The sequence below is a fragment of the Sparus aurata genome, chromosome 5 (genome assembly GCF_900880675.1).
Source record: "Sparus aurata chromosome 5, fSpaAur1.1, whole genome shotgun sequence".
Lineage (NCBI taxonomy): Eukaryota > Metazoa > Chordata > Actinopteri > Spariformes > Sparidae > Sparus > Sparus aurata.
In genome coordinates, this window is record NC_044191.1 from 18,723,534 (window position 1) to 18,741,350 (window position 17,817).

A 17,817-nucleotide genomic window follows, 5' to 3' on the forward strand; every position below is an offset into this window, starting at 1 on the left:
TTTCTTTAAAAGTACTTCAGAATTGACTGCATTAATTTTGTATTTCATAAGTTGGACCATATGTTTGGATAAAACAGGCCACAATTCAAATGGTCTAATTGATGTTATTAAGATTTGAACAATTGTGAAGCATTTTCCACCAGAGTAAAGCTCAGTTTGTACAGTGTAAGAGATGTAACTCACATAATCTGTTTATGAAGTCAAACCTTTCCTGTTTTTTTCTTTTAATTGATTCTTTCTGCTTTCTATCTTTTGTCTTCTGCTTTTGTCATAAGGGATACAGATCGGATAAGCTGCATTGATTGATTAATCTATTGATCGATTATTTTGACTTGAACCTGTCAGGTCCCTGCTGACTCCCCTCTGCTGCCCCTGTGGTAGAGGCTTGTATCGATTCTCTCCTCCCATTTGAAACGGTTAACCCCGTTCAGTGTGTTGACTGCTATGAAAGACATGGCATGCTAATATTATTGCCATCAGATGTCCAAGGGCGGGGAAGTGCCCTAATCATTTCCTCCCGAGTGCCCCTGAAAGAGAAGCCCAGTGGCGGGGGGTGGAGGGCGGTGGGATGGGGTGTCTAAACCCCGCCTGGATGGGCTGTTTTGGGGGGACGGTGGGGAGGGGCGGTGGGCACAGTACAGCATCCGGATCGGGCCGCGATGGTACAGGATGTGTGTGCTTAACTCCATTCAACTAAACTAAATAGGGGAGAGAGCCTTTAATGCCGACAATAAGCCGCTTCATTCAGCAGCGCGGCCCAGTCAGACGCACAGCTCTGCGGAGTAGAAATTACGCACAGAGCGGCTGTTCTGTGGCAGCAGTCTATATATTGAAATCAGCTCGATAAATCGGCGGAATGGCCTTTAATCAAATATTTGTTAAAAATCCGCTGTGAAACAAACAGCCTCGTCCATCTCCTGATAACATAAGATAATGTGTCCCCAGGCTGAATGTGCGTAAAAGTAGCCTGAACAGGAAACTCTCTCTCTCTCTCTCTCTCTCTCTCTCTCTCTCTCTCTCTCTCTCTCTCTCGCTCTCTCTCTCTCTCTGTGTGTGTGTGTGTGTGTGTGAGTGTGTGTGCGTGCGTGCGCGAGGAATACCCAGCTGGTCCCACAAGCCCTATAATACCAAGCACAACATGCTTTACCTTCAATGAAAGCTGAGACGGGGGGACGGTTGACTGCTGGTCCTGAAATCAGCTCACAGCTCGGATACAAAACCAGGAGCGTCGCTGTTTGAGCAGCTTAGTTCTCCCGAATCTGCTCCTTCATTACACCTTCTGCTGTGCGCCTGAACTTTTTTTTTTTTTTTTTTAATCATTTACTGACTGTTACAACTTACCAAAAGCAGAGAAGCAAATTTGGATCACGCACTCATATTGTTTTCCTGCCCACATTGCTCTCTCGCTGTGACTGGTGTCAAAGGTGATGGTGTCATTTTCTAACAGAGGACTCCTCCTCAGGTGATGGTATGTCGATTTGGAGATAGGCACCACTTCTGGAAACGTGCTAGATTGTGTAGTAACTGTTACTTTTTCCGCTGCCACCTTCGCTTTGGCTCAAGCATGGCTCTCTACTCTCGGTTTGTGGTCGTGCTGCTCTACGGATGGACTTATCTGTGCGTGGGATACTGCGCGATGCTGAAAACAGACAATTTCCCCGAGAGACGAAAGGTGGATTTTACGCATTCGGTGGATAAAAAGCAGCCCACGAAAGACGACCAGGATCTGCTTTTACAGGATACAATGACGGAACACATGCAGATGCTTTACACGAAGTACAACCGGGCTGGATTTCCCTTCAAGGACGGCAACACTGTCCGCAGCTTCAAAGCGCACTGGGGTAGGTATCCAAACTTTTACGCACGTTAATAGCACTGAGTTCTGTCAGGCTAGAAAGGGTCACATGCGTGTCTTGTGTGATTTTTGGTGAACTGGTCTGTCTCCTGCGTTGCCCGGTTTGTATTATCCGCACATTGCATGTGCACAATGTTATGAGGCGACGGAATGTGTGCGTAATTTAGGCGCATTTAAAACAAACATACACATTTCAATAGAGAAAATGTTCACTGTGCTGTTTTAGGTTTAAAAAATGATTAAAAATCGAAAAAAAAACTCTTCAAATGTGGTGCCACTCGCGCGCTGCTGTACTGAGCTGAAACTAAAATACACCTGTTGATCTAGTCATGGAAATGTGATCAACCTGTTACTCCTTCCTTGTGCCAAGAGCACAGATTCCTCATCAGATCTCTTCACGCAACTCTAAATCGTTCGCCGATACAATTGCGTTCACACCTCCAGATTTTAGTGTCAGATAGTCGAGATTCTCCCTCGAGAAAGCATCTGGCAACTGCCCAGCCTGTCTGTGTGGCGGCTGAGTGGAAGCGTTTCCACCGCTCTGAGTTTCTGCATTAGAAGCGCTTTTATTATTATAATTATTTCTGGAGGAACTTGTATGATAACTTAAATCCCCTCGAGCTCACCATTCCTTGCATGCCACGTTGTGATATTATCACTTGGACATGGGCACTATTAAAGACGGACCCGTTGCCACTCAGGGTCAAAGTTTGTTAGATTATACTGCCTCCTGTCGCCTGGTAGCTGTATGTCACACTATATAAAGGTTCAGTTCACCCAAATTGTAAACACATCGTCTCAGTATCTTCTCAGCTATGCCTTGCTGGTTTTATTTGACTAGGTTTTTAACTCTGTCCTGGTTACTTTGAATAACCCACAGACCGCAGCATGAATGGCTTCCAGTGAAAACACCGTCTTTGAAGATACGGTGCCTCTTAAACCTGTTAAAGGTGCAGTGCGTAGTTTTGGAGAAAAAAACTGTATTAGAGGAGAAAGATCTTCATGGACTGTTTTTTATTATGGAAAAACAAACTCTCTTTGTTTTCATGACTGAATAAACAAGCTGACCTTAAAGGACAACACAATTTCATACTGTTTTACTTTGTTTATATGTGGTGGACCCTGCCACCTTTCTAGTTTCAGGCTGCATTATTACCTCATTGATATTGGAAATATTAAACATTCTGAATTTAAGTGCCCCCTTAAGTGTGTTGTATGGATCATTCAGAGTACTAAGGGAATTCTAGAGAAAGATATTGTTTTTAACATTTTTAACCATCATTTTTGAATGAATTAAGGAATGAATGTGCCATGAAATGGTTGCGATGAAAGAGGAAAACTTAAAGACACTCATATCACTCATTATACCCACAGGTACAATCAACAAGAAGCAGCTGCAGATTTTCAACCTCACCTCCCTCACCAAGTCAGAAGATGTTCTGTCAGCCACTCTTCATTATTACATTGGAGACCTTCAGAACAGCACCCAGGCCTGCTCCAGGCCCAAAAGCTGTGGGCGCCATGGCCCCCGGAGGCACAGCCACATCCACATGGTCATCTGGAGTTTCGCCTCCGTGGATAACAAGATGAGGACTCTTGGACACTTTCGGATCAATGTGTCTACCCTCTACAGGGATTTCATATCTTGGCAGTGGAAGGACATAACTCGTGTGGTCAACCAGGCCAAGAACCATGACGAGCTGCTCATTGGGATTGATGTGACCTCACAAGGGCCCCAGCCGTGGAAGAAGCTCCTGTCAGACCGCTCACCTTACATTCTGGTCTACGCCAATGACTCTGCCATTTCAGAGCCTGAAAGTGTGGTAGCCACTCTCCAGAGGCACCACCCGGTGGGAGGGGAAGGCTCCATATCACACAGCTTCCAGAAACTGGGGCTGAATGAGCAAAATGACACCGAACAAGAGCGGCCACAGCCCCGACAAAAGCGTTCGGTGAACATTTTGCTCCCGTTGCAAAATAATGAACTTCCTGGTCCCGAGTATCCATACGAGACAACCGGGTGGGATGAGACAAGTCCATACGAACCTTTTGAAAACAAGCAGGCCCGTCGGCCACGTAAAAAGACACGCAAGAATCAGCGGCACAAGATGCCCCTCCTGCAGTTCGACGAGCAAACAATTAAAAAGGCACGAAAGAAGCAGTGGAACGAGCCCAGGAACTGCGCTCGGAGATACCTGAAAGTGGACTTTGCCGACATTGGATGGAGTGAATGGATTATATCACCAAAGTCGTTTGATGCCTACTACTGCTCAGGGTCCTGCCAGTTCCCGATGCCAAAGGTGAGATGCAGAGTCTTGTAGTGAACGTCTGCAATGGTTTCCAACCTGAGGGGGAAGCAGACATGTAAAGTACTTGTTTTTTTTTGTTTTCAACCAAGTGGTGGTCATCGCAACTTGAGATGACCACCACCTTTTGACCAAGACCTTTTTCCTGCTTAGTGTAATTTAAACCTCAGCATCGTCTCGTGGGGCAACATGGCAGTACATACCGGCATTTTTATGTAAATGTGCTTTATGCCATGGTTCAGATACATACACACAACACCCCCTAACTCAACATGCAGTACAGTATAGGGGTCGACTGATGTGTTTTTTTTCAGGGCAGATTTCGAATGTTAGTAATCAAGTAGACCGATAACCAATAATTAAAACTGATAAAGTCAAACTAAAAAAGATGATTCAGTCTTTATAGGGTATTGGTTATGACATTTAACCAATCAGAAAATATTGTGAGCAAGATGTGTGAGACCCCAGAGTGATGACCACAGATGGAGAGAGGAGGCTGCATCAGCGCCAAAGTAATGCAATTTTAAATCGATTCATCTTATCGGCAATATGACACAAAAACAAGCAGACAATAATTGAGAGTAATTTAGCCCTGATAATGGGTCTCCCCCTAGTACAGAAGACTACACACAACAGTCTGTATGTTTATCAATCAAACACTACTTTTTTGTATATTTAATGTAAATCAAACAGGCTATGTTGAGATACCAGCACATCTAGCCATTAAGCTTCCCGTCCCTGGTTTACTGTTGCTATGACTGTTCTGTAGTATTTCACTTGGATGACTTTTACATCAGAAGTCCTTGAAGCCTATCTGTCTTATATTATAGATGATGCTGAAGAATTGGACATTGGATAGAATCTATGCCATCCGCCAGGATAAACTAGTTATAGTGGTAACTCTAATGCTATTACGTTCAACGATGCATCTCAGGAATTAAGATTAAGTCTGGATTAAGATCTTGGAAATATATCTGCTGAAGAAAAGGGCACCTTTCTCCCAGCAGTCTAAAGCTCCCTTGCTAGCGGTGAAAACACCAACTCTCTGGCTAGCTGCAGTCTAACTGATCTAACAAGCTAACAGTAACTACAGTTAGTGACTCTGGTGATTTGCTGCCCCCTATGGAGTATGATTTTTACACATTACACCTCTTAAAAGAGAGAGTAAGTCCAAAGTCAAGCCCTTCTTTACTAAAGTTGCTGTAAAAGCAGTCAAACTGCTGATGGCGTTAATCAAAAATGGTGTTGTAACTTCACATGAACACTACTCCTTGTACAACTTCCAGGGCAGTGGGTGGCTGACCTTGACATCAAAAATCAGTAAAACTTCATAACCATGCTCAAGGAAAACGAGTTAAGACCTTGGAGGAAGAAGCTCTTTTAACTCGTGCCAGTCTTGAACATCTCTCTTTAGTTAAAGGCAACATGACATGTGATTTCACACATTTGAAAGGGCAAAGAAGAGATGAAACAAAAAAAAACTTGTGCCTCCACTAATGTTAAACATCAGCTCCCCTCGTAGCTTGTGGCCCCGCTGACAAGATAACATCACAGGTATTTTAAACATGGCCGGAATGCACGAGTTCCATCCACTTAATTCATTACCTCGGAGTCACCCGGCCTTTGTAGTCGGATGTAATTAGTCCCAGAAGTAGGGCCTAGGGCGTAAAGCGACCCCCCCCTCTCCTGCAGGTTTGCTGCTCTGTCAGACCGGCCTGTGATCCTGTGATGTTGTTTCTCCTTTGTCCGGCTAAAGCTTTAAAAGCTGCTAAATGGCTACAATTAAAAGCTTCTCGGCCTAGTTTATTATGATGTGTGGGAAGAGCCCTGTCTCTTATTGGATCCGGCTAAGACATGAAGTAGCTCATCAGGTGAGAACTGCTAGGACCAGAGCTAACAACACAGATCCTGACCTACCTGTAGCTGTTTGTCAAATGCACTGAACAGTATTCTGAGTGATACAAAAAAGTTGATGCTGTGGTAAAAAAATAAAATAAAATACAAAGACCTCTGAAAAAATACATCATCACAATTTAGGACTTATTTTAGCAGATTTGGCCATCATTTGGTCGGTTATGATAAAACTGTACTCCCAAATCAACAACATCAATACAACAAAGCCAGATAAGCCGTAAATATAAGCGGTCCGATCAGAGATGGAGATAGCTGTTTAAGGTGTCCAAAATCTACTTTTTGCAGTATTAAATGTCCGCATATTTGTGTTTCTAATCATCACATAACCTCATTGAGGAGCAGATGTACGCCAACAAACCAATGGAGTGACACGGCCAACTTTGGCTTTGCTGATTGGACAAATGACTTTATTTTGCCATTCACTTTCTTTTTCTCTTCCAATTTAGTTTGGTCTGAATGTTTGTCCGATCATGCTTTTGGCCTATCGGATTTGTTTTTAATGACGCACTTTGTGTGTACTATGCCGTCAGCTTGAATGTTACAGAGAGGAACGATTGCTAAGACTACAAAACCAAGACCTACATTGTTAGAGAACCTTGCCTTTCATCAATCAAATTTTGTATTGCTCCTCTCCGTTACAAGTGATTGAAAAAAGATAGCTAGTTAAAAGTAGTTATTTTATGTAGCACTATGCAAAGCAGTCACACTCTTCTACAAAGTGATCAAAATTTTAGAAATACTTTTGCTTTCAAGGAATCCCTGTTAATCCTTTCTGTCCCTTTGCTCTAGGCTCTGAAGCCCTCTAACCACGCCACCATCCAGAGCATAGTAAGGGCAGTGGGCGTCGTCCCGGGCATCCCCGAGCCATGCTGTGTCCCAGAGAAGATGTCTTCCCTCAGCATCCTCTTCTTTGATGAGGACAAGAACGTGGTGCTGAAAGTCTACCCCAACATGACTGTAGATTCTTGCGCCTGTAGATAGTTTTTTTTTTCTTCAATGCCTGTTCACATAAAACTCATGTCATTTATAAAAGTAAAGAAAAAAAATCAACACATGCAGCCAGAACGACACTCTCTCCTCCTGTTTCTGTAGTCAAACACTCATTCACTTACAAACACCCATCGAACGCAACGTACTGTTGCGCTGGAGGAGAGTGCCTCCTGTTGTTCCAGGTGAAGAGGAAGCTGATCCGTTCACGGGAAGGAGTGGATCGTGTGAGTTATCCCAGCAGAAGATACCTGGAATGGAAAGTCTCCATGCTGCAATTTCACCAGCAGCTCCACTGATTATCTTTATGTTTTCATCATCTCTGCTCAGTTATCCATTGGGTGATAGCAGGGTTAACAAAATCATAAACTGACTATCAAGATATATAAATACCAATGAGGCATAAGAGAGACAAAACCTGAAGAAAAAACAAAAGATCACTTTTCAGGAAAAAAAAGACCCTAGTTCGAACTGATTCCTCCAGGGGGGTCACTCTCATCTTTCTCTCCTTCACAGCTTGAAGTTGTCTTCGGTCATTACCACAAAGTCAGACTCGCACTTGCATGGTTTTTGTTACTATGTGTATGTATTTATGTCTGTACTATCACTGTGTTATTCACTATATGAGAAGTCATTGCATAATTATTGGCTTGGCTGCTATAGAGAGATATATTAGATTCCAAAGCCAGAATTATGATGTAGGCGGTACAGTAGATAGCCGTACATATCTGTGTTTAGATCACTGCTCCATCGTTGTACAGAACCCATATTTTAAGAGTTTATTATATGTGAAAGAGTAAGCTACTTTTCATTTGTGGTCTTCATTAACATTTGGAATGGGGAGTTTTTGTGGAGACCCGTTATGCCATTGCTTCGCCAAGAAAATGTTCAAGCTTTACAAAATAAAATAAAAAATAAAAAATACAGATTTAATTTTGATAGATAAAGGGATAAAGCATATCAAAAGGAGAAACTACTACGTTGAACAAGGGCTATCGCCATGTAAAGCAACAGGATTTTGAAAGCCGCTTGATGCATGTCTGGAAACTTGGATTGAAACCTTTGCTGGACCTGATAAGTTAAGAAAGAAATGAAATAGTCAGTCAATCAGTCATGCCGGCATCAAAGATTTATACTGGTGGTTTTAATGAGCTTGATATCAGGCTGAACCTTCTATAAAGTTACGATCATGTGGCCTTTACATAGTGTTTGAAATTGTGTTTTGTATTAACAACATAGAATTACATTTCTGAGAGAAAAAAACTTTATAAACTACCAGAATACTTCTAGAAATCTGTTTTTTTCAATTAAGATATCAACAAAGGCAGTATCAAGTCAATTTACACTGCTCGTCTGGAATCAGTTTTGCCTTACTGCTCAGAGTACAACTTCATATGTAAAAAAAAAAAGTAGTAGAAGGCCATTTGTGGCTCCAGATGCAGGCTGCATATAATTGGATAAATTGCCTCTAGTGATGTCAATCAGTGACTTAATTCCATTGTGGGTAATGTAGGCACCAGATTTTGAAATGGAAGAAGAAGGCATGGTATAAAAAAGCTGATATCGCTGGTTCTGCTGTATAGATTTTGATCCTTTGTCTTTAAACTGTCCAGAATAAGTCCAACAGTGTTATAAGAATGCAATGAATAACAGTGGACTGCCTTTGAAAACATGCCGCCTACATCACCCACAATGCCACATAGCCATTTAGTGATATCACTGGGGGGGATTTTTCAGATTACATGCAGCTTCCCCTGGAATCACAAAAGGCTTTATGCCATTTTTTCACATATGTACTGTAGTTGTGTTCCTCAAGACCTGTAAAAAAGCTAAATGTGGAAAATTAGAGTTATCCTTTAACTGAAAAGCAGATCTTCCTAAAAGGTTGAGATGGCATGAAATCTGACTTTCACTTAGATTTCATGTTTTTCTCAATCTGAACTTGGTTTCAGCTCCAAAAAACCTCTGGTTCTCTGCTGGCAAGGACAGCTCTGAAGGTTTCTGCTGGAACGTGATGAAGATGAAAATAGAGAGGACACATCAGTGAGCATTATGCACCAGAGTCTCTCAAAATGGAAAAAATCGTGCTGCTGGTATTTTAAAACCTAGTTTTCACCCATATTTTATCATTGGCATGCCATTTTTTTAAAAAACAAAAATGATGAGCAATATAATATATTGAATGATCAGGGAGAGCTGATCTGTTTTCCTGGGTCGCGTAAGCTTTTAATATTACTGTACAGAGTTAAGGGCGTGTTTGATCACATGTACTTTGCATCAGGTCAACATTGAACAAAAGGCACACCTGGGGGAGCAGTTAACACGTCACACTTGCTTTGGGTTGTGCATTATCACCAGAGTTCATTAAACCAAATATTTATTCAGAGCAAATAGACTGAAATATAGCAGCAAACTCTTTTTTTCTATAGACTTGTGCATTGTTCTTGTATATAGCTCACTACATGTCGATGACATTCTAATGTGTCTTTGAGATAGAAGTGCCTTTTTGAATGAGTGGATTTCTGCTTTTCAAAAACTTTGATTTGAATCATCGCCTGTTCAGAGAGGCTCAGTCATTCATAGAACTGAGCTCAGTTTGCGATTCAGCTGAAGTCAAAGCGTAAGCAGCAGAGAGTAGTTTTTTATGGTACAAAATAGTCTACAGTGAGAAAATATAGTGCTTATTATTTTGATAAGTATGATCGCCAGTGGAATTTATTCTAAAATGTATTTCAAATAATTCCCTATTTTGATATTTCAGAGACATTTATTTTGTGTCAATAGCTAAGGGCAGATTTTTTAACTTTATATATTTTGTACTGACACTTTTTCCATTTTGTGCCGCCTCATCTTGTGCCAATACAGATTCTTTTAGCAATTTATGCTATAGACTGGACTAGCTTTGTGCCAGTACAACATTGCAGACATGACAACTGCGTATGAGTAATTTTTTGGACCTTTGCTTTTGCTACATTTGAGAGTCAACCCACTTCTAAACTTCACTAATGTCTTTTGGAGTGCAAGTATCCAATATACAGTGCAGTGTATCAGCAGTTTACTCAACTCCACTGTTCAATCCCATCTTGTAAATGTAATGCTGTAGGTAAAAAAAAAAGGAAATGCTTGTACAATAAGCTTCATAAAATATATTTGTATATGGAAATGACCTTTAACATGCATCTATTTATTTTCTGATTGTTGCATATGTTGCAGAGGTGTGGCCAGGGGAGGGGAGGGGTCAAGCTCGGACATGTTGATGGTCTTTATATCTGTGATGGACAGTTGTCACCTCTGATGTGAAAGTGTGGTAAGCTGTTTATGGTTGCCCTCCCCGTCTGAGCTCTGACCACCTCTACACAGCATTCAAAGAAATGAATAAAAGTATGCAAGACTCAGATCGATCAAGGTTCTTTTTGGTTCCTAAACCTGATGGTTTTGAGGGAATTGGGTACAAAACAAGACACAAAGCAAAAAACTGAAAATGTATTTCCTTTACACTCTTACGTTTCCATTCTGCATGAAATACAAGATCAGTATTTCTGAATTCAGCTACAAAATGTAATCGAATACCTGTATGTGCAGTATAGTTGTTGGTCAACAGCTTTCACTTAATGCCCCAAAAAGTAAATATTTACATTTTCCACCCAGATACAGTATATGGTTTAGAGGGTCGCACTAGGCAGATGCAGTTGCAGTAAATACAGCATGTCTGTTGTAACAGTTTAGAATGTGTGCATAAAATTATCAGATCTACTGTAGTTCTAATATTTTAATATTAGCACCTAATTATAACCTTGGAAACGATGTCCAGTGAATAGAGGTTTGAACAGTTTGGTTACATTTCTGTTTTTGCAAAACTTTATTCAAAGTTACAATTCAGTCATGAATCAAACAAATTAAGCGACAGGCCTGGTGGCCCACATTTTGACTTGTCATTGCAGCAAAGCAATGTAATTACATTCGATAATTCAGCGCACCTCTGAATTGCAGTCCAATTCCTCTTCTTCAGCCATTCAAATAGGACGAGTGTGTGGTCATTGGTGACTGGTTGGAGAAATAAGAACCAGAATCATAGATTTCGGGGCGGATGTATGAGATCCCTCAATATTTAGAACACATGCATCCCCTGGTAAAATGCAACAGGATGGCAGTTTGCAAACACAAAAGCAATGATTACAATCTGCCATAAAACAGAAAGAAGAAGAAGCAGCTGCATGGTTGACTATGACGTAGCCCAGCCCAATCACCAGAATAATTGTAATTGTTTCTGCGCAACCACAGATAAGTTAAAACTGATCTTTTCTTAATGTTGACACTTATTGTTTTATTTGGTGGAATTTTCTATTTCCCTTCTTGCTGTAACACTGTGCTCAAGCTCTAGTTCGAAAGAAATAATGGTTTGGCTGCCACGATCACGGATTGAGTTGAGACCAGGTGTGCCCAAAAATATCAAGTGCTGTGACTGGAACTGGGTGAACCATTTGGCCACTACCTTCCCCTTCACCTTGTGACGTGACAGAAACGTGATGTGACACGTTTAGTACAAATGTCAACCTTGTAAGTATCTGTGGTTTACAGAATCATTAACTGCTAACATTATATCCTGGTGACTGTGCTTGGAGGTCTGTTATAGGACATTATTCAATAAATTAAGACATCTTCTCTGCAAATTGGTGCAAAAATTACACAAATAGGTGCACAAATATTCACCAAATTGCAGAAAATGAGGAGTTTGATGCTCAAAATTTCTTTGGGAAAGCCACGCCAGTTAATATGTTTTACACCCTACACCTGTGTTAATGTTAACACGCATCCCCGTAAAAATGTCCACAATGAGTACGGTCAGGAAGTAATAAGAATCGATTGTGGCTATAAACTTTAAATTGCCAAATCTAAAAATACTGTTCAATTGCAAAAATCAACTTTTGAAGAAAACAGAAACTTTATCTGAAATATTAACACACACAGCTGTATCCTGAAATCAGTAGTCATTATCTTAAGGCCACAGCTTCTCCAAGAGTTTCAGGTGTGTCACACAGACACACGCAGACATTATCAGATACTGTACATACTGTACACACACATTCACCAGTCAATGTATACATGTTTATGTGATATTTACAAAAAAAAAACCTCTCATCGAGTTGTTAAGGTATACGTAAAGGAACAAGTGGTTTGGATTGTATAAATTGTGTATTTTTGCTGCCTGTGCTTTACAGTATACAGTATATACATAGACCCATAGTACACAGTCCATTTACTGTAAACCTGAAAGGTTTGAAAATGGAAATTACATAAGCTCCTGAAAAACCCCTCAAAGTATAATTTTGGTCTCTTTGCTGTTCTTCACATCATTAACGCCTCAGACCGAGCAGAAGTAACTTTCTCTTACCGGGAACTATGGAGTTGAAAGCTTCAATAAGTAAATATTTCTTCAGGTCACCTTCCTACGGGATGCTCACACTCTATAACTTAGTAGAGTTCATGATTTGTGTGTGTCCAGTTTCGCCTGCGGAGGGACTGTGGGGACAAGGAACTCCTTGATGCTTCTTAGCACAAGTGTTTCATGTTGGGGAGAGCAGTGCATTGTGGTGCGATGCTGCCAAAGCAGTTCAGTCGGAATTCTTCTTCCCAAGTCTGTGTTTGTTCTCAAGTTGCTTTTTACAGTGTCATCGCCACACATATCCCGTCCCCCACACCTCCATTCCTCCAGAGCCATAAACAAACTGCACATGTAATCAAAAATTCCCTCAGCTGTAAGAAATAAAGGCTTTGCAGCTGCATCACAAATTTCCCAACCAACCACATCTGGAGGCATCATGAGGGCCCACAGAAAACAATAGTTTAGTGTTTTTTGTCAAAGATGATTACATTGGGTTAAGGTTCATTAAGGAATACATAAAGTCTCTCCAAAGTAATATGAAATAAACCTTAACTAGGCCAGCTTAGTTATCCAGGACACACCGCTGGGTACTATTTCAGAGTAACTTGCCTGCAGGCTAATTTAGCAATAGTGTTTCTGTTGCTTCACTCTGTTGTTGTTACAGCATGTGGTGTAAATGTTGTTGATGCACTGTCACTTCAGGGATTTTATTGGAAAGCATTGGTTGTTTGACACGTTTTCATTGTTCTTTCGTTTATTCCTATTCGTCATATTGCAAACACTACATGAGCGTTAATGCATGAACAACGGGGACTGTCGGCTGAGGCACATTGATCACTTATCTATGAGAATCTGCATTGTGGACTGAAAAAGGTCTTTCAATAATTCTGGCTTGTTATACAATTTAAGAATTTGTTTTGATGCAGAGCTGGTTCGTCTTACCCATGTCTAAAATAATGCAGACAGATGTTTTTCTTCCATTACATCTGCCCGCCTGGCCTTACTTGGTTTGTCTCGGCACATCAGCCCAGCACAGCAGGGATTTACATTTCCATCACTACAGGGCCACGTGCTTGAGGATGTCCTTAACTGACGACACCAACTCATTTTGACTCAGCGTGGCTAAATGTTTTTTTTCCCTCACATTTTTCCCGTAGGGGTGAGTTGTTCATTTGATTGCAATCTGCAATCTCACTGCTAGATTCCACAAAGTCCAACAAAATGCACTTTAAAACCACAATAGTTTGTTTTGCTGCCCCCAGAAATTTAGTGACCTGTGTTTATTAAATCATATTTGCTGTTACCAACAGTGAATGCAGAAGTTGCCAAACTCACCACTCCTGAAATCCTCAAGAATACCACTTGAAAGGAGCAATATGTAAGAATTGTCCACCTGTCAAATTAATACACCAAACAAATAGTGGGCGGCATATCACCATTGTATCAGTCTAACTGCTGCTGTTTGTAGTTAACTGTGCAGCCAGCGGTCGCACTAGCTGGCTCTGCCCAGACTGGAGCTCGGAGTACCAGGGGAGTATTGTGCTATCAGTCTATCACTTCTTGAGGTATGAAGTAGCTCAGGGCTAGTTGGTAAGGATGCTAACTGCAACACAATACGTGGACATATGTGATGTAACATCAAAACTGTTATTTCTTTTCAAATCTGTTGACAATTTTGATTCATTGTGAATGTTTTAAACTAAAAATCTTTCATATGGCACCTTTAACCCAAGGATGAGTTGTTTAGGAGGTAATATATGTTCACAGTCAAACTTAAATAAGAATTCTCCTCTAGCTGTTCATTTGTGTTCAGACAGCCAACCACAAGTTCATAAAGTAACCAGCCACTGTTGCCCAGAATCTGAGGACCTCCACCACGGCTGCAGAGGTGATGTAAGATCACCAGAAAACCCACTTTACCCCTCGAGTTTTGGATGTAAAGGTGCACGATGGAAGGAAGAATGGAAAAGTGGAGCAGAAGGTCTCAGAAGTCCATGTCCCAACCAGATAGCTCATCGGGAGGACTGTCCTCATCCGGAGGGTAGCTGTCAAAATAGCTGTGATCTGTCGGCCCCGTGAGCTGTTGTGTAAGTGACGACAATGAAGAAGAAAAAGGGTGAGAGATGAATATATTAGGATGCCTTCCCAATTACCACCTCAGTTTTGGAAGTGGAAAACCATTGTTGGAGCACCTAAATACATAATTGCAATTTTTAAGGACAATTCTTGTGGCACTCATTCAAACCAACATTGTTTATGATCAACTGTTATCCTCCTCTAACTTTTTAAAAAATTAAATCTTCATTTGTTATTTTCTGTCATTATATTCACTTAACAACTTCTTGGTTATACAAGTCTGGATACATATCTACACTTACTTCTCTTTTCAGTGGAGACAGTAAAGTCCTCGCCTTCAGTCCTTCCCAGTTGAAGCCATTGAACCACCTTAAGAAAGATTATTGAGAGCACATGAAAAACATATCAATTAGTCAATCTGTATGTCTAAAAATCAAAACTTATCCCCTTAATTCCCAGGGGTACATTTTGCTGTATGTATGTAGAGTGGGATGAAGAGCAGGAAGTATAGAGAGTATTCGGGCCACAATTGAGATAAGCCTTTTGAACATGATTTGCATCTGACTGCTCTTGTACAGTGTGTTCACTGATTATGTAATTGCCGTGGTCACAGACCACCGGCCCACATTCATAATGTTCAATCAGTGCTACATTTGCGTGGCTCATCTTCCTACTGAGATCAGAACAAAATGAATCAGTTCCTTCTTACCTGTGCTTCTTGATATCAGTGATTCCATTTTTGAGGTTGCCCAGGCGCTCCGAGGGATTTCTCCTGTAAAATAGATCAGGAGTGACTGTTTTGATCTCGTGACTGCCATGTTGATGTTCAGGTACAGACTTGAAACATTTGAGGACACTCGTTCACTCTTTGTGCCGGACACCCCATTAACTCTTATCACAGTCCCCATCTTTGATACATTTTCATAATCGCTTAGCTCCCTCTTCATACAAATTTAAGCCAGCAATGCAGTTTAGCTCTCAGCCTTTAGTATATCTTCAATCCTTCGACCTCACCTTACATTTTTAACCATTAACGCTCCTTTTAGATGTTACATCAAGCAAACTAAAGCCAGCAGTGCAGTTTAGCATTAGCTTTTTTTAACATCAAGCATTAACCACACAATTTGCTAAAAAAATTGCCATCTCTCTGCATTTAGTTGCATATCTGGGTTTCAATTGAGCTTCACTCTCAAAGGATGATCACATTTTGTCTGGATTACATTAGAGCTGCGACAATTAATCAATTAGTCGATAAACTATCAACTACTAAATTATTCACCAACTATTTCGATTATGGAAGACAAATTTCTTGATTCCTTGAGTGCATCATCTCAGGATTTGTGAAACACTGATCGACATTTTTCATAATTCCTGATATTTTAATAATCATATTCTGCTCTGAGAAATCTGGTGGAAAGATTCAGGAGGTTAGATTGTAGGATTTTCAAGCTCGATTCTTGAATGTTGCTCTGCGTGCGTGATCTTGTACCTGCATAGCTTGCGTATGAGGTCCTCGGGTCTCTTGGTGATCTTCTTGGGGAAGTCCATCTTCTCAATGCCTTTCAAGATGAAAGTGTACGTCATCATCTGGTCACTCCCTGAGAACGGAGGACTGTGGAGCGGAGGAACGAAAAATACAGACATTTAATTGGGCCTTTGGTTTAGCTGAGGCCTGTTGAAAGGGGTGCTTTTCCGCAGCCCTCTGTTCCCGCCAGCAAACAATTACAGCAAATCAGCAGCGAGAGATTGAAGTGATAAAATGGATGATTACAGGCCTAACTGCAGACTGGAAGCACAGATGAACACATGCTCTAACCTGCCAGTAAGGAGCTCAAACACCAGGATGCCCAGAGACCAGAAGTCCACGCTGAAGTTGTGGCCTTTGTTGAGGATGATCTCAGGGGCCACGTACTCCGGTGTGCCGCAGAATGTCCAAGTCTTTTGGCCACATCTAATCTTCTTGGCAAAACCAAAGTCAACCTGGGAAGGTAGAGTGGATCAGCTTCATAGATAGATAGATAGATAGATAGATAGATAGATAGATAACTTTATTTATCCCAGAGGGGAAATTAGGTCATCATAGCAGCGGTACAATACAATCAGAAATACAAAATATAAAATACAAAATACAAAATACAATAAGAGTACATAAGTTTAAATATAAGATTAAATTTCTCTATAAAAATTTGGGAACCTATGGAGCTTTACCAGAAATCTACTTTCAAGCAATATTATGTAGAAATCAGCGCCTCCCTCAGTTCAAGTTATTTTAAGGTAAACATGTTGCTTTGAGGACTTTAGAACCTTCCGTGCCGTTTTTTTCTTGATTGACACTGAGGTGCTGATCTGCTTTAGATCTCATAAAAGCCCTTCAGTTTTATCTCCATGGAGATGGAAAAATTCACAATAGAGATAAAAATGGGTGTAAGCACAGTTCATAGCACAATGAGTACTTCAGTCGATGTAAGGTTTAAAAAGCCGGTCAATATAAATGCCCAAAAGTGAATAAGAGAATGTTTGAGCCTCGTTACCTTGAAGCTGTCGACTCCCTTAACGCTCAACCAGTTATACAATGAACATTGTGACTGGACTTTACAAAGAAAATCTGCTAGAAACGAATTAGTCGTTGCAAACGATCAAACTCTTGATAGTAAGAATCTATAGAAGAATGATGTCATTTCATTTCACAGTATCTGTTAAAACACGTAACACTCACCAGTTTGATGTATCCCTCAGTATCCAGCATGAGATTCTCAGGTTTCAGGTCTCTGTAGAGGACGCCCTTGCGATGGAGGTAATCGAACGCCTCTGTGACACAACCGACACAGAATTTGGCAGTGGGCTCATCAAAACTTCCCCTGAAGACAAGAAAGCCCAATTTAAACGTTTTGCTGACAAGTGGGGTCAGATCCTACGCTGTCAGAGAGGCAGAGGAGCAGCAGCTGTGGTCGCATTACACAACTGCACCGAAAAAACCCCCACTTGCAGGCAGCTCTCACTCAGTGACTGACGACGAGTGAACCTGAGACAGGGAAAATTCCCTCATTAGGCAGTAACTTCACCAACGTACAATCATTTTAAGCAACAAGCCGGCAAGTTTTCAAAAAAGAATGTCGGTACATCGGTGAGTGTTTGGTCTTTCCTACCTGTCTCTGAGCAGACTCCAGACCTCTCCACCCAGACAGGCCTCCAGCAGCATGTACACGTACTTGTTATCCTTAAACGTGCGATACAGTCTAGAGAAAGAGAAGCATAGACAGGTTTAGCTTCAAAACAAAAGGCTTTATACAAACGGA

The 17,817-nt window shown here is 41.1% G+C and overlaps 3 protein-coding genes across 3 annotated transcripts in view; 2 read left to right on the plus strand and 1 right to left on the minus strand.

Annotated features, from left to right (window-relative positions):
• The window catches only part of cfap299 (cilia and flagella associated protein 299), a 97,457-nt gene that overhangs the window by 78,622 nt on the left and 1,018 nt on the right, over positions 1-17,817 (plus strand). The gene's annotated exons all lie outside the window — the stretch shown is intronic.
• bmp3 (bone morphogenetic protein 3) lies at positions 1,154-10,457 on the plus strand. Its single transcript, XM_030417803.1, has 3 exons — positions 1,154-1,841; positions 3,230-4,155; positions 6,865-10,457. Exons 1-3 carry the CDS (start codon positions 1,466-1,468, stop codon positions 7,054-7,056), a joined length of 1,494 nt encoding a protein of 497 aa, XP_030273663.1. The 5' UTR covers positions 1,154-1,465; the 3' UTR covers positions 7,057-10,457.
• prkg2 (protein kinase cGMP-dependent 2) overlaps positions 10,814-17,817 on the minus strand; it is a 28,581-nt gene continuing 21,577 nt past the window's right edge. The window contains exons 13-19 of the mRNA XM_030417802.1: positions 17,668-17,757; positions 17,238-17,379; positions 16,338-16,501; positions 16,011-16,133; positions 15,231-15,293; positions 14,824-14,890; positions 10,814-14,525 (exon numbers count right to left, since the gene is read on the minus strand). Coding sequence (XP_030273662.1) covers positions 14,430-14,525; positions 14,824-14,890; positions 15,231-15,293; positions 16,011-16,133; positions 16,338-16,501; positions 17,238-17,379; positions 17,668-17,757 — 745 coding nt within the window. The 3' untranslated portion in view covers positions 10,814-14,429. The remainder of the gene's footprint in view (positions 14,526-14,823; positions 14,891-15,230; positions 15,294-16,010; positions 16,134-16,337; positions 16,502-17,237; positions 17,380-17,667; positions 17,758-17,817) is intronic.

Coding starts and splice junctions, on each gene's coding strand:
- bmp3 (XM_030417803.1), top strand. CDS start 1,466: ATGGTATGTCGATTTGGAGATAGGCACCACTTCTGGAAACGTGCTAGA. Junction 1,842..3,229: donor CAGCTTCAAAGCGCACTGGG/GTAGGTATCCAA, acceptor TTATACCCACAG/GTACAATCAACAAGAAGCAG. Junction 4,156..6,864: donor GCCAGTTCCCGATGCCAAAG/GTGAGATGCAGA, acceptor CCTTTGCTCTAG/GCTCTGAAGCCCTCTAACCA.